The 14225-nt window shown below is 36.0% G+C and overlaps 1 protein-coding gene across 1 annotated transcript; it reads right to left on the bottom strand.

Annotated features, from left to right (window-relative positions):
* Positions 1-9309: 9309 nt before the first annotated feature.
* Positions 9310-10278, bottom strand: LOC136175108 (olfactory receptor 10AG1-like). Its single transcript, XM_065945413.1, has one exon. It carries the CDS (start codon positions 10258-10260, stop codon positions 9310-9312), a length of 951 nt encoding a protein of 316 aa, XP_065801485.1. The 5' UTR covers positions 10261-10278.
* Positions 10279-14225: the final 3947 nt, after the last annotated feature.

The raw sequence follows: 14225 nt of genomic DNA, 5'->3' as shown, positions 1-14225 counted from the left end.
AAGATGGCCTGCGATTGAACCATGGCTTCACTTACCAGCGGTGTGACAATGCCAAGTGCTTAATCTCCCTGCCCATGGTTCACCTGGCTGCAAAACCGACAACGTTTGTACCAACAGTTAGCACTGCTACATGAATTAGTTCATTTGATACAATAAAGCAACGTAAAGTTGTTTTGGCATTCATAGAAAGTCTATTTGAAAGCCAGCTATGCTAGCTATTATTGTTTTTATTAAAAGCTAAATTTTATGCTAAGTTTCACTCTCGGCTTTAACAGTATGAAAAACTGCTCTCTGATTTACCTTGGTTTGGTATCACATGGTTAATGTGGAGATGAAATAAGATATTAAAGCAATCATCACAGTGTTATAAAAATCCCAGACTTTTAGATGTGAATTCTCCACTAAATTTCTGCCAATAATTTAATAATATTATCACCTCTACTCTAGAACTAATAGGGAGAGTGTACCTGACTTTGTAGCACATAGTGTTGCAACTTTCATATACCTTTTTTCTTTCCCACTGATATTACATGATCTAGGATCTAAGCACTGAGATTTAGGAAAATAATTACTGCATGGTTTAGGAAAATAGTCCTAGTCTTCCTGCTTGGAAGCAATATAGATCTTAGAAAACGCTTGTTTACTTAACATATTGTTCATGATTTGATTCTGAAATTGAGTAAAGCAACAGACACTTTTAATTTAAAATGTTCAATCTTAAAAGAGGAAAAATTAATATACAAAAGAATAGAATTGCAATCTTTATCATTTTTATGAATAAAAGCATTTAATATTTCACTCATTAGCTGAATAAAATTATTTCCAGTACTATATAAAATATAATTTCTAATTGTACAGATATGACATTTTGGTGATGAAATCTTGTATAACATGAAATAGGTAAGATTTGAGTTTGAATTTTTCAAGAGTAAAACAAGGTATACTTCAAGTATGTTTGTATATTTGATAAAAATTGGTACCTCAATCCTTGAAAATAATTTAAAAACATTGTTGAAACTAAAGCTATCTTTATTATTTTATAAATCCTGAATTCTATAACTTTTCAAGATAATTGTTCTTTGAATTCCAATGGTTAAAACTTTATGTATTACTTTCTTTTAAATCTCTTATTATAATATCAAATTGAATAGACATATGTAATCTTTTTTTGTTACAATATGTGGGCTCAAGTGAAGTTTTCTTTAATACTATCTATACCTAGACTTTAGCTATTACATTTTTTGGCATTTCAAAGTGACTTTATATGATTATTTATTATAATTATTTGATTGCAAAATTTATTTAATAGAATCAGAAATATATAGAAGTTGCTTTAATGAACAAAAATATTTCCTATCATGTGTAAAATTAATAATTTACACATTAAAAATCTGTGTACATGATTAATTTTAAATTTAAAGTAAGAATTAAGCCTTACTATCATTTTCATATTTACCTTTCTTACTTGAAATGTTGCTGATTTTTCTTACTAGAGAGGCTTTGAATATTTACTGTAAGTGGAATTACTTGTTTCATCAAAGTAATTCAACTGGCCTTTAAATATTCTATTTTTTCTAAACATAAAGTGCTCTTTAAAAGTAGTTATCACTACTCAAGGGATCTCTGCAACTTGGCACATTTAAATTTCTAATTAAAATCATCACTCTTTGAATTCTCTGATCTGTTGTATTTTTTTATTTTAATTTTTCCCAGAAAGCTCTCACTACTCAGAATATTTTTTTTCTTCAGTCTCTCTAGGGAATAGAGGACACAGTACATTTCTCAGATGTGAACAGGGTGCTAAGTAATATCATTTGTGGGCTCCCCAGGTGGTAGAGTTGGTAAACAATTGGCCTGCCAATGCAAGAGATGCAAGAGATACAGATTTGATCCCTGGGTCATGAAATTCACGTGCAGTAAGAAATGACAACCCACTCCAGAATCCTTGCCTGGAGAATTCCATGGACAGAGGAGCCTCGTGGGCTCCAGAGTCAGACACGACTGAACACACACACACACACACACACACACACACACACACAATATTATTTCGGTTGATCAAATAGACACGGATTCAATTCTTACCTTAACTGTTAATCGTAGTAGGAGGTTAATTGTAGCAGGAGAAAACTTTTCCTCTCTTTTGTAGCCTACCACCAATTTTTCCCAATCTTATTTTACATCTTCAAGATGTGAATACTTTCAGCCTCTAGTTGCAATAAAATGAGAATCTGGAATAAGTCCAGCTGAGATCAGGGGAAAGACGCTAAGCAAAAAGTTTGTGAGTTATATGTTTCAAATGTGGAGAAATTTCTCCAACATAAAGACTGTTTAAAAATCTTGGCTTAGAGCCAGTTTTTCATGACCCCAAAATTGGATGCTGTTTCCTATTATTTAGTAAATAGTGATTTCTTAAGGTTTATGATTATGAAGTGAAAATATTTACAAGAGAGGGAACACATAGTAATGTGACAGTGGGAGTGATCTGGAAGGTTAATTAAAAAGTATCAGGAGCCTTGTGGCCCAGACCCTGAGTAGTGGGGGCGGGACAGGCTTCTCACGGGGACCGGATGCGTAAAGGACAGGAAGGGGGTGAGGCCGGCCCGGCTGAATCCTGCAGGGGTCCCCAAGACACAGCTGGTGCTGGGAAGCAGCCACAAGGCCTCTGGATCAGCAGGTGCTCGTGGTGACGAGTCGGCCTCCCGCGGGAGCCGGGAGGGCTGTCGTCCCCGGGGCCGCAGAGTCTGGACCAGCGGAACGGCTGAGCGCAGCATCATGCGTAAAGACAGACCCGCTGCTGGGATGGAACAGAAACTCCAGAAAAGGCTCAAATACACACGAAAATCTGTCATTGACTGAAATAGCCTACCAAATTGGTAAAGCGTGGACGTTTAAAATAACTGTCTTTCGGACAACTGGGCAGACTTGGGAAAAAACAGCATATGTATTTTTGATAACTGTCCCACAGCAGAATAAACTCCAAATGATACACGATTTTGTATATTTTAGAGTGAAATGATGAAAGTATTCTAAGAAATTATAAAGTGAGGTTTTATAATTTGGAGTAAGGAAAGTTTAACTCATTAAAATTTAAAATGCAGGACACACACACACACAAATACATATTTTTTGTAATATATTTTTGTGTAAAAATAAATGATTCTAGATGCTAAAAAGTGGCAAACCCCATAAGTATCAAATATAATTAATATGACAGAAAAAATTGTTACAACTGATTTGAAATAAAGGGATCCTGGTTCCTTCTTTAATACAGAGGAAAAGTCCAAAGTATAAATATAAAAATGGGTAAAACAGATGAATTAACAATTCACAGAAGAAAATTTTTCTTTCAATATACAGAAAACATCTTCATTTGTTAAAGAAAAAAAAGTAAATTGTAATCTGATCAATGATACAGTATTAAAAAATCTGAGACATTTTCCTATGCGCTGTATATGTGTGGCGAAGAATATCCAATCAACCAATATCACAACTGTGCTCACCCTTTGAATTAATCAGTAAGCATGCGCACATACTAAGATAAGCAATACCGTGATTTTGTAACAAATTTGTGGCTTGAAAAAGTATGAATATTCTATGACTGAATGAGCCTTGATTTTGATATTGTCATCTATTCTTTTTTCTCCCATAGTTATATACCTTTAAAATACATTCTATAATTTCTCAAAAATTTCTAGTGCTTGAAACTAGACTGGCTTGTTGTGACCCAGTGCCTCTTAACCACAAATGAAAGTTATTTTCTGTTGTTGTTTTAGAGGTTGGAAAATTAAACCTGGCTGTAAGTATGTCCTTTTATAAAGATGCTGATTTGTTTTTCAAAGCAATTCAGTGGCATCGCCAGTTTTGAATCATATTTTTGTTGCTTGATTACTACTTTTTTATAATAAAAGTTAATTCATTTTTCTGAATTAGTTTCAGGAAAAATAGAAGCATAGCCAAAAATAAGAAAGAGCATTATGCTTTTTTCCATGATAGAATTTGCTCATTAAATAAAATTTAAGAAATAGAAGAAATTATGTATATACATATGATAAATGGTGTTCTAAATACGGCTTTTTAGCTTAACAAAAAGGATATGTACAGTATGATTATGATTTGGTTTGCTTAAAAATATGCTTAATACATGCTGTACGTAATTGCATTTTATTCATTTCTATAACTCTTTGGTTTTCCTCTGTGTGAAGTTGTCACAATTACGTTCGATTCTAGTTTGATAAAGATTTGACATTATGAATGATTCAAAGTGAGCATTCTCGGATGCCTCCCTTGGCACACGTGTGCACACATTTCTCCTGGTGCGTGGCTAAGGGTAAGATTTTCACGATGAAGGCAGGCTGTGTGCTAATATGCCAGCATCAGGTGAGAGCTTTCATTACTCCTCACCCTTTACGTACGTGATGGGGTGAGTCTTTTTGTTTATTTCATCCTTGTAATGAATGTGTCATAGATATCATTTGGTTTTAATCTGGTTTTAATTTGCATTTACTGGTTGCTAGTGAGTTATTTTCTTCTTTTCTTCTGGGTATTTAGATTAGTCTCTTTTGAAATGCATCTTCAAGTCTATTGTCAATTTTTCTCCTGAATTTTTGATTCTTTTGATTTAGAGCACTCCTTTAACAACAGTGTATTTAAACCTTTTATGTTGAAAAATTTCACTCTGAATATCAGTATTTCTTAGTCCAGGAAGTTCAACTGATTAATGTTTACGTTATGACTCATAATTTTATCAAAAACACTTTTCTTGCACCAGCGTCATGAAGTTAATAAACATTATCTTGGAAAAGACTCGTTATGCGTTTTTACTTAAGTTTACAAATTATCTGAGACTCCATTTTAAAATAAATTTTGTGAAGTGAAGGTCAAGCTCTCTTTTTTTGTACCACTATATGTATTTAAGTTAATATAGTTTATTAAAAGATCATCTTTTCTACATTTTCTGCAGTATGAACTTTTGCTTATTCAAGTGTGCCCATGTTCTATAGTCATTCAACAAGTATTCTCTAAAGCTTTCCATATGCAGTAATCTTTGCCAGCTGAAATCTTTTACTTTTAAGTAAATTATAACAATGTGGAGGGAGACAAACTAGAATATACATTATGAATTTTGGATAAAAATATCGGGAGGCCAATTGCTAGATAAAATATATTATATTGTTTTAGCACTTTGGCCACCTGATGCAGAGAGCCAACTCAATGTAAAAGACCCTGATGTTAGTAAAGATAAAGGCAAAAAGGAGAAGGAGACAGCAGAGGATGAGATGGCTGGATATTAATAGTGTCGTTGACTCAATAGACATGAATTTGAGCAAATTCTGAGACATAGTGGAGGCCTGAGGGGCCTGGCATGCTACGGTCCATGAAGACACAGAGTCGGTCATGAATTACCAACTGAACAACAATGAATCAAATAAGCAGTGAATTTTTGGTGACAGAGACTAGTCCCTTAAATATAAGATCAGCAAAAAAATTAATTTCTTATAAATAGAAACACTAGGGAGATAACCCTGATATCAGAAAGTCAAGCATAAAATGGCAAGATCATGAGGATAACCAATTTATATTAAGGCAGGAAGCAAAATTCCAAATAATGTCTGATTAAGACAATAGCAGAACTAAGTGGGGAAAAAGATCACTAGCTCAAAGCAGTGGATGAGACGTTAAATATTAAACAGTCATTTTCTCAAGGCTATCGTGACAGCCTTATTCCTCAGAGTATATATCATGGGATTATACATCGGGTAACACCGTATAGAAAGCAGAGAGAAAAAAATCTTCCCTGTAAAACTGTCTGGAATCATGTCATAAGTATGTAATGTTGCTGGGTCCACAAAATAAAGGCACAGCCATGGGGCTTCCCAGGTGGTGCTAATGGTGAAGAACTTAACTGCCAATGCAGGAGACATAAGAGACGCAGGCTCGATCCCTGGGTGGGAAGATCCCCTGGAGAGGGGCACAGTGGCCCATTCCAGTGTTCTTGCCTGGAGAACCCCATGGACAGAGGAGCCTGGTGGGCCACGGTCTACAAAGTTGCAGAGAGCCAGACACAACTGAAGCAATTTAGTTCACACGCGTGATATGAACTGAGCAGGTGGAGAAAACGTTGGCTCACTCCATTGCTGATGGCAAATATAGGAAGGAGAAGCGATTTTACTGTAGAAGCCAAGTATCAGCTGAAAGGGGATCGTGACAAACGGTACACCAATGGTACCACTGTAGAGATTGACGTCTCATCTCATCTCTCTAAACATCATCGCCGCGGGTCAGCCTGCAGTTAGAGCCAAAAATGACAGAGAGAAAGTCTGGCATGTTTGCCTTATCCTACTGTGACACCACTGATTCAAGAGCCAAGAATCATTAGTTGAACACAGAGCTCCTGGTTTCTAACTAGAAGAGGTTACGGAAAGTTACAGTTGGCCACATGGCAGCCATGGGCCATAACTGCCAAGACCAAGTATTCTATGTTCCCAAGAACAGAAACAAAATAAATAAAATAAAATATACCTTTGTAGTGCAGGCAAATATATATATATATATATATATATATATATATATATATATACATATATATATATATATTCTTTCTGACTGGGAAAATTTATGAATATTCTAGAAAGAGTGATAGATACATAACAGATTTCCAGGAAGGAAAAGTTACTGAGGAAAAAATACATGGGAATTTGAGAGCCTGGTCAACTCATTATGAGAGTATCGATGTTGCTTCTCACCAGGATAATCACATATAAAAGAAAAATATTCCAGAAAGAAACACCCAGATTGGGAACACAGAAAAATCCCCAAATAACCAATGTCATCACTGAAGTGAGATGTGCTTCTGGGTTTTGTGTGTATGTGTGTGTGTCTGTGTGTGTCTTTTGTTCTCTCTGTGAACAGAGTGAAATCAGTCATTTTAATTTTTGTATAGCTGTATATAAATATATATTTTCTGTTGCTATTCAGTCTTCCAGTCATGTCCAGCTCTTCATGACACTATGGACTGCAGCACTCCAGGCCACCCTCTAGCTCACCATCTTCCGGAGTTTGCCCAAGTTCATGTCCATTGCATCCGTGATGCCATTCAGCCATCTCATCTTCTGATGCCCTCTCCTTCTACCTTCAGTCTTTCCCAACATCAGGGTCCTTTCTAACGTGTCAGCTGTTTATATCAGGTGGCCAAAGTATTGGAGCTTCAGGTTCAGCATCAGTCCTTCCAATGAATATTGAAATACATATGTTTATATTATATAAAGTATACATTATACATATGGAAGAGTGCCTAGGTACATATATATCCATTTCATAATCTTAAATTTATCTCTATTTGTAAATATTATTAAAGCTATCTTAGTCCTTTTTTTAAAAGAAATGATCAAATATTATATATTTTGATTTTGTTTAGTTCACAAAAAATGTTATTTATTTCAAATATCAAAGATTATTTGGCTGATATTAAAATTACCCTGTTAGCTACTAAATATTCTGTAAAATGTTGGGAGGCAATAAGAAAAGAAGATATGCAGTAATTTTCTTCCACATGTATTTTATTGTCTGAATAAAATTTATGATTTTTGTGATGTGCACATTTTTCTCTTTGTAATAAATCAATACTCCAAAAAGTATAAATAAATAAGTCAGACATTATCTGAACTCCCTTCACTGTAAAGAAGCTCATTCTCTCTTCTAATACACATCCAGATACCGCTGACATATATACACACCACCTACAGAGATGCACATGTGAAATGTTATATGAATATATGGATGCCATCTCCCTTTGTTTTACAAAAATAGAGTTATATTTTATCCATACATTTATGCACTTATTACAGGTCTCAAAAGCGTGGGATTTCTTCACTGCAGTGTCTCTAAAGCACTGTTTAGACAGACTGTGCAGCATCACATGGTAAACGGACGCCCGTGTCTAAATGCTCCAACTGAAAGCAGCTTCCCTTTGCGTTGCTGGTGTTGTCTTTTGCAGGATTAGAAAAGCTTTTAACAAACATATTGGACAAGCACAGGTAGCCGTCATTCTTGGGCAAACATTTTTATGAGGTTTCATTGATATAGTTTTTAAAGTTAAAAAAAAAAAAAAATCCTACTTTTTTTTTTTTAATCACTGTTCCTAAAAGATACAGAATTTATTCAGAATGATTAGCATAAAAGCACCTTAATAAAAAGACTGCTTACATAGTGTATGTGTACACTAGATCTTTTGTAGTTCTATTGTAACAAATTATCACAAATTGGGTGGTTTAAGCAACAGAAGTTGACTTTCTCACATCTTTAAAAGCCAGTGTCCAAATCACACTGCTGGCAAGGTTTCCCTCCACAGGCTCTGAAGGGAAAGCCACTCCTCGCTTCTTTCAGCTTTCGTGGTCCTTGACCTCCTTTGCTTCGTGGCTGTGTCACTCCCGGTTGCCGCCTCCATCTTCATGTGATATTCTTCTATGTGTCACTGCATCTCTAGCCTTCACTTCATCTCTCTTCCCCCCTGATAAGAACAGTGATCACAGGATATAGTGCCCTTCCCTTACATTAAGATAATCTTGTTTGAAAGTCCTTAACTGAATTACATCTGCAAGGGCTTTTATTTTCCTAATAAGTTCAGGTTTGCAGACTATAACCTGACATATATTTAGAGGGATCAACATTCAACCCAATGCCCTTTATACTTTAAATTCCCAATATTCCTAATCCTAAGGAGACACTACCAAAGCAAAACCTGAAGCTACAAGCCAGAGGAAATGGAGTCACTAGAGAAGAGTCAGCATTGAGGTAACAAAGGATCCTTTCAGGGTTTGTACTCTTGCAAAACAGAGAAAGAAGGAAAAAATGCTAGAACATTCTAAGATTCCGCTACGCCCACCAACTTGGACGTGGTTGTTCTTTTCTCATCGTCTAAATCCAATCCTCAGTACAGAAAAGGACAGTGACTATGTCTGAAGGAATGGGAAGTTTCAAGCAAATTTCTTACAAGACATGACCCTGATCATTAGTTTTATAGCAGTTAACTATCATTTTATTGCTCAGGAAATCTCTTAACTCACTCTTTCCCAGTGAAAGGAAAGATAGGTCTTCAGAATAGATCATTGTCATGGAGATAATGTGTGCTTTGATAACCCAGAAACTCTTAACTCTTTGAAATTACGGTCCTTTTACATAATGTGAGATGGCAGTGATGATATTAACTATCATTTCATAGGAACATAAACATAATACTAGATGATATTTTCTGATGCATTTCATGAGAAACATAGAAACAAATTGCTTCCGTAATTTCAAGCCTTCGAGTCAGGTTGACAATTTTCTTAGTAGTTTTCTCAGTGCCACGGTGATATCTTTGTTCCTCAGCGTATATATAATGGGATTCAACGTTGGGATCAAAACTGTGTAGAAAAGAGAGATCAGCTTCCCAGTTTCTTCAGATTGATTCGGCTTGGGTTGTAAATAGGTGGTAGAGGCTGTGCCGTAGAATAAGACCACCACGGTGAGGTGGGACGAGCAAGTGGAGAAGGCTTTAGCCCTCCCTCTGGCGGATTGCAATTTCAGAATGTTGGAGATGATTTTGCCATAGGAGACAACAATCAGCAGAAATGGAACCATGATGAATACCACTGCAACTACATAGACTGCTATCTCGTTCACAAATGTGTCCCCACAAGCAAGCTTGAACACTGGGGGGAGGTCACAGAAAAAATGATTGATTGTGGTCGACCCACAGAAGGGCAGAGAGAAAACCTGCCATGTTTGCCCAATTACAACAGGAACTCCACTGACCCAGGAGGCAGTGACCAGCTGGACGCAGACCTGGGGGCTCATGGTCAGACCATAGTGAAGAGGGTTACAGATGGCCAGGTAGCGGTCGTAGGCCATCACGGCCAGGAGGAGACACTCTAAACCTCCAAACAGAAGGACCAAACACATCTGTGTAGCACAGGCAATGAAAGAAATGCGGCCTTTCTGGCTCAGGAGGTCTGTGAGCATTCTTGGGATAGTGACAGTTACATAACAGATTTCTAAAATGGAAAAGTGGTTGAGGAAAAAGTACATGGGGGTCTGGAGAGTGGGGTCAATTCTTGTTACCAGCACAATGACACTATTGCACGTCAGGATGGTCAGATAGAGGACTAAAAATATCCCAAAAAGAATCCGTTGGAAATTGGGAATATCAGAAAATCCCAGGAGGATAAATTCCATCATTGCAGTGATGTTTGATTTTTCTGTTCTTAATTTGTACTCCATCTGTAGATATGGTGAATTCAAGACGGTTAATTCATTCATGCTTTTGAGCAGCATTTCCCTTCTGTTAACTGAATTAGATGCATGAACTTATTTACATAGTCCATGCAAGTACTGTTGCCTTTGCCTTGCTCAGCTTCTAAGAAATGAGATTTGAAACCTCAGCAATAAAATGACGTGCAGTTAAAATCAGTCAGAGAAATAAAATCTTCATTTTTACACTTGGATGTAGTGATACCAGAGGCTTCCCTGGTATCTCAGCAGTAAAAGAATTTGCCTGAAATGCAGGGGATACAGGAGATGTAGGTTTGATCCACGGGTAAGGAAGATTCCTTGGAGCAGGGGACGGCCACCCACTCCAGTATTCTTGCCTAGAGAATTCCGTGGACACAGGAGCCTGGCAGACTACGGTCCATGGGATCACAAGGAGTCAGACATGATGGAAGTGACTGAGCAGCAGCAGTAATATACCAGAAACAATAAGATGCATGCATTTTTATTTAGAGTTTATTATGCAGCAATAATATTAAATTATTTCACCCCCTTTAAGGGTGAAATTATATATGACACAGGCTTCCTATTGTTTTTCTTTGAGTTCATCAGTTTCATTTTCTGTACCTATTGACTTATTATATCTCCTTTCAATTCAAAGATTTTCACTTAAAATTTTTACCTAATTCTTATTCAAAACATTTTAAGCCCTCCCATTTCTACTTCAATGAGAACTGACTTTCTTAGACTTATTCCTTGTTACTGGGGGAACAGATACGTGTAATCATATTGTTCTTCTCTGTGTACCTCACCCATCAGTTTGCTACACATGAAAAGCATTAGTTACATCATGGGATCCAATAACGTTCCCTATTCATACCGTTGTACATTGCATTACAAATGCCAGTTAATCTTTAACTCAGTCCATAAATATGACCCATTCTTCATGATATTTGGGGTTCCCTGATAACTCAGTCGGTAAAGTATCTACCTGCAATGCAGGAGACCCCGGTTTGATTCCCAGGTCAGGAAGATCCACTGGAGAAGGGAAAGGCTACCCACTCCAGTATTCCCAGGCTTCTTTTGTGACCCAGCTGGTAAAGAACCTGCCTGCAAGGTGGGAGACCTGGGTTTGATCCTTGGTTTGGAAAGATCACCCGGAGAAGCGAAAGACTACCCACTCCAGTATTCTGGCCTGGAGAATTCTATGGACTGTATAGTCCATGGGGTCACAAAGAGTTAGACACAACTGAGTGATTTTCAGTTTCATGAGATTTTAATATAGTTTTTCTTAACATATGTGATTCTCTGATCCATTGTCATCTACTTCTCTTACAACCAAATAAAATATGTCCTATGTAATTCTGTTATAATTTTATCTAATAAATGTAACTTTATTTAAACCCTTTGATTATTTAGTTTAGAAATGCAAATGGCAAAAGCATATGAGTGGGATTAACACACACACACAAAGGCCCGTTATCTTGCTTCACTTCAAGTTCATGTAATCAGATATCAGGCGGTCAACACTTTGACAATTCTCATAGCAGTTTATTAATGTTTGTTCTTCTAATTGTGTTTTCATATTTCATTAAATCTACTATATCTGTTCCCATCTTCCAGCCTCACAAACTATTGTTTTTGCATTAATACTTTGATAAATAAAATTGAGCCAGCAAATATTCTCTCATATTTCTCTAGTTCCACTAGAATTAAGTTTCAAAATTACCCTAAGTGTAAGTTTTATTATAAATACTATTATTATTGTAATTTCACTTATATCTAATTTTATTTTATCATTAAGAAAGTTAAGAAACACATTAGTTAATTTAAGTTATTAACTAATTTTCAGGTAAAGATCTCAGAATTTCATATTTTTCTGTTTTATCCTTTGTATCTTAAACCTCAAATTCAGAACTATTTTTAAATAAAACCATCTAACATCTTACCTTCATGGATTTACATGAAGCTATCTATGGGAATATAGATGTTTTGACCCTGTAAAATTTTATAATTCTTTTGAGTCAGGAAGTCACTGTCATTCTGGAGTATTCTTCAAAAATCAGTTGCTCTTAAATAGGAAGTAGTCACGCTCACCCTGGGGGACATTTTCTCTTGAGTATCAGTTTAATTTCTAGAAGACTGCTTCTGTTTGCTGATTATCTGCGTTTAAGTTTTAAAACTACTTTTTCTGTAGATGACTTGTCCTCTGCAGCTCCGTCTTGGCATAAAGGTTCCCCTCTGTGGGGGTAGGAACTTAGTAGAGAAATGGCACTCTAGTATACAGTACTTTCTGGAAAAAAATAAAATAAAACTTTCAATTTATCGCATTTCAGGCCATTAGTAATTGCTGTAAATTTGTCTTCCTTAATTTTAATCCCATAATTCATCCAGATCTCATCTTTCACATCTTTAGAAAAATGTATCCCTTACTAATACACGAATGTGGTATGTTTGTTCTTTCCAACCCATTTTAGGTAAGGTTAGATCCTTTTTCAGAAGTGGAACACTCTGTTCCTAGACTAACTTTTGTGGAAATTAAGGTATGTTTTATCTGCTGACAAAAATCTGGATATGCTTATTCATGTTAGGGTATCTAGTTGGTCATCAGCGTAGGTATCTAACAGATTCAAAATGAAATGCACCTTAAATGTCTAGAGCCTGTTATGCAGAGTGAAGTAAGTCAGAAAGAGAAAGACAGATATCATATGTTAACACACACACACACACACACACACACACACACACACATATATATATGCTCGAGACAAATGACACTGAAAAACCTATTTGCAAGGTAAGAATATAGACACAGACATAGTGAACAGACTTGTGGACCCAGCAAGGAAGTAGAGGGTGGGGTAAATTGGGAGACTAACGCTGAGACATACACACCACCACATGTAAAAGAGAGAGCTAGTGGGAAGCTGCTATGTGCATAAAACACAGGGAGCGCAACCTGATGCTCTCTGACAAACTAGAGGTGGGAATGGAGTGAGGTGTGGAAGAGAGGTTAAAGACAGAGGGGACATGTATACACTTATGACTGATTTACTTTGTTTTATGGCAGAACCAATACAACATTGTAAAGCAATTACCCTCCAATTAATATTTTTTAAAAGAATAAACATTTAAACCCAATTGTTTAAGAGAGAAAAAAAGAAAAAGCAAAAAACAAAATAAAACAAAAAAAAAACCTCTCCTACAAAATGCTTTTTCTATTTCAGCTACTTCCAGGCAGGTATGTAGGTAAAATTGTCAGGAATGAAGTTACAAGACCAATATCAAATTCTGCTCATAAGCATATTTTTTTTTTCTTTCTGTTTAGAGATTCTTTGACAATTTAAAACACTATGAGTGTTTCAAAAATTGCATTTCTTTTTTGTTTTTTAAATTTGCTTCTCTTTATTGCAGCACAGTCCTAGTAAATTGGACCTATGCATTCTTTTTTAGGATTGATGAGGTATCCACGTCATTTAGTGTCATGCTTATTTAGAAATAAGAATTGCACTCATTATTTGTTTCAGCTAAGTTTTACTTACAAGATGGAACAAATTGAATGTCCATCACCCATGTGAGTAAACTGATCTAATTCCTAATTCTATTGTTAGGATAGTGAATTGAATATTTCTCTGTTCAATTCAGTATCACCATCACTCGAAATCAAATCTACAATCTGAGACAGTACCTCAAACATATCAGTGTAACAAAATAAAGAAACATCTTACAATCAATTACAGCACAAGTTTGCAGTCAGTGATGAAGAATCTCTGCTTGCTTTCACCCAAGGGTCCCGTTATTCCTACTTTTTCTTTGTAGTTTCCTACTGGATCTTCAGCTTGCAGAAACCTGAGATGCCAGACAGACAAAACATAAGGAAACAAATACACTATTCAGAGACTCTATACATAATAAACACATCACTTCTACCCATATGTCATTGTAGAAACTAATCACCTGGTCCAATGTAGTTCTGA

The sequence above is a fragment of the Muntiacus reevesi genome, chromosome 9 (genome assembly GCF_963930625.1).
Source record: "Muntiacus reevesi chromosome 9, mMunRee1.1, whole genome shotgun sequence".
NCBI lineage: Eukaryota > Metazoa > Chordata > Mammalia > Artiodactyla > Cervidae > Muntiacus > Muntiacus reevesi.
The sequence above is the reverse complement of the archived record's forward strand: the minus strand, read 5'-3'. Positions and strand labels throughout refer to the sequence as shown.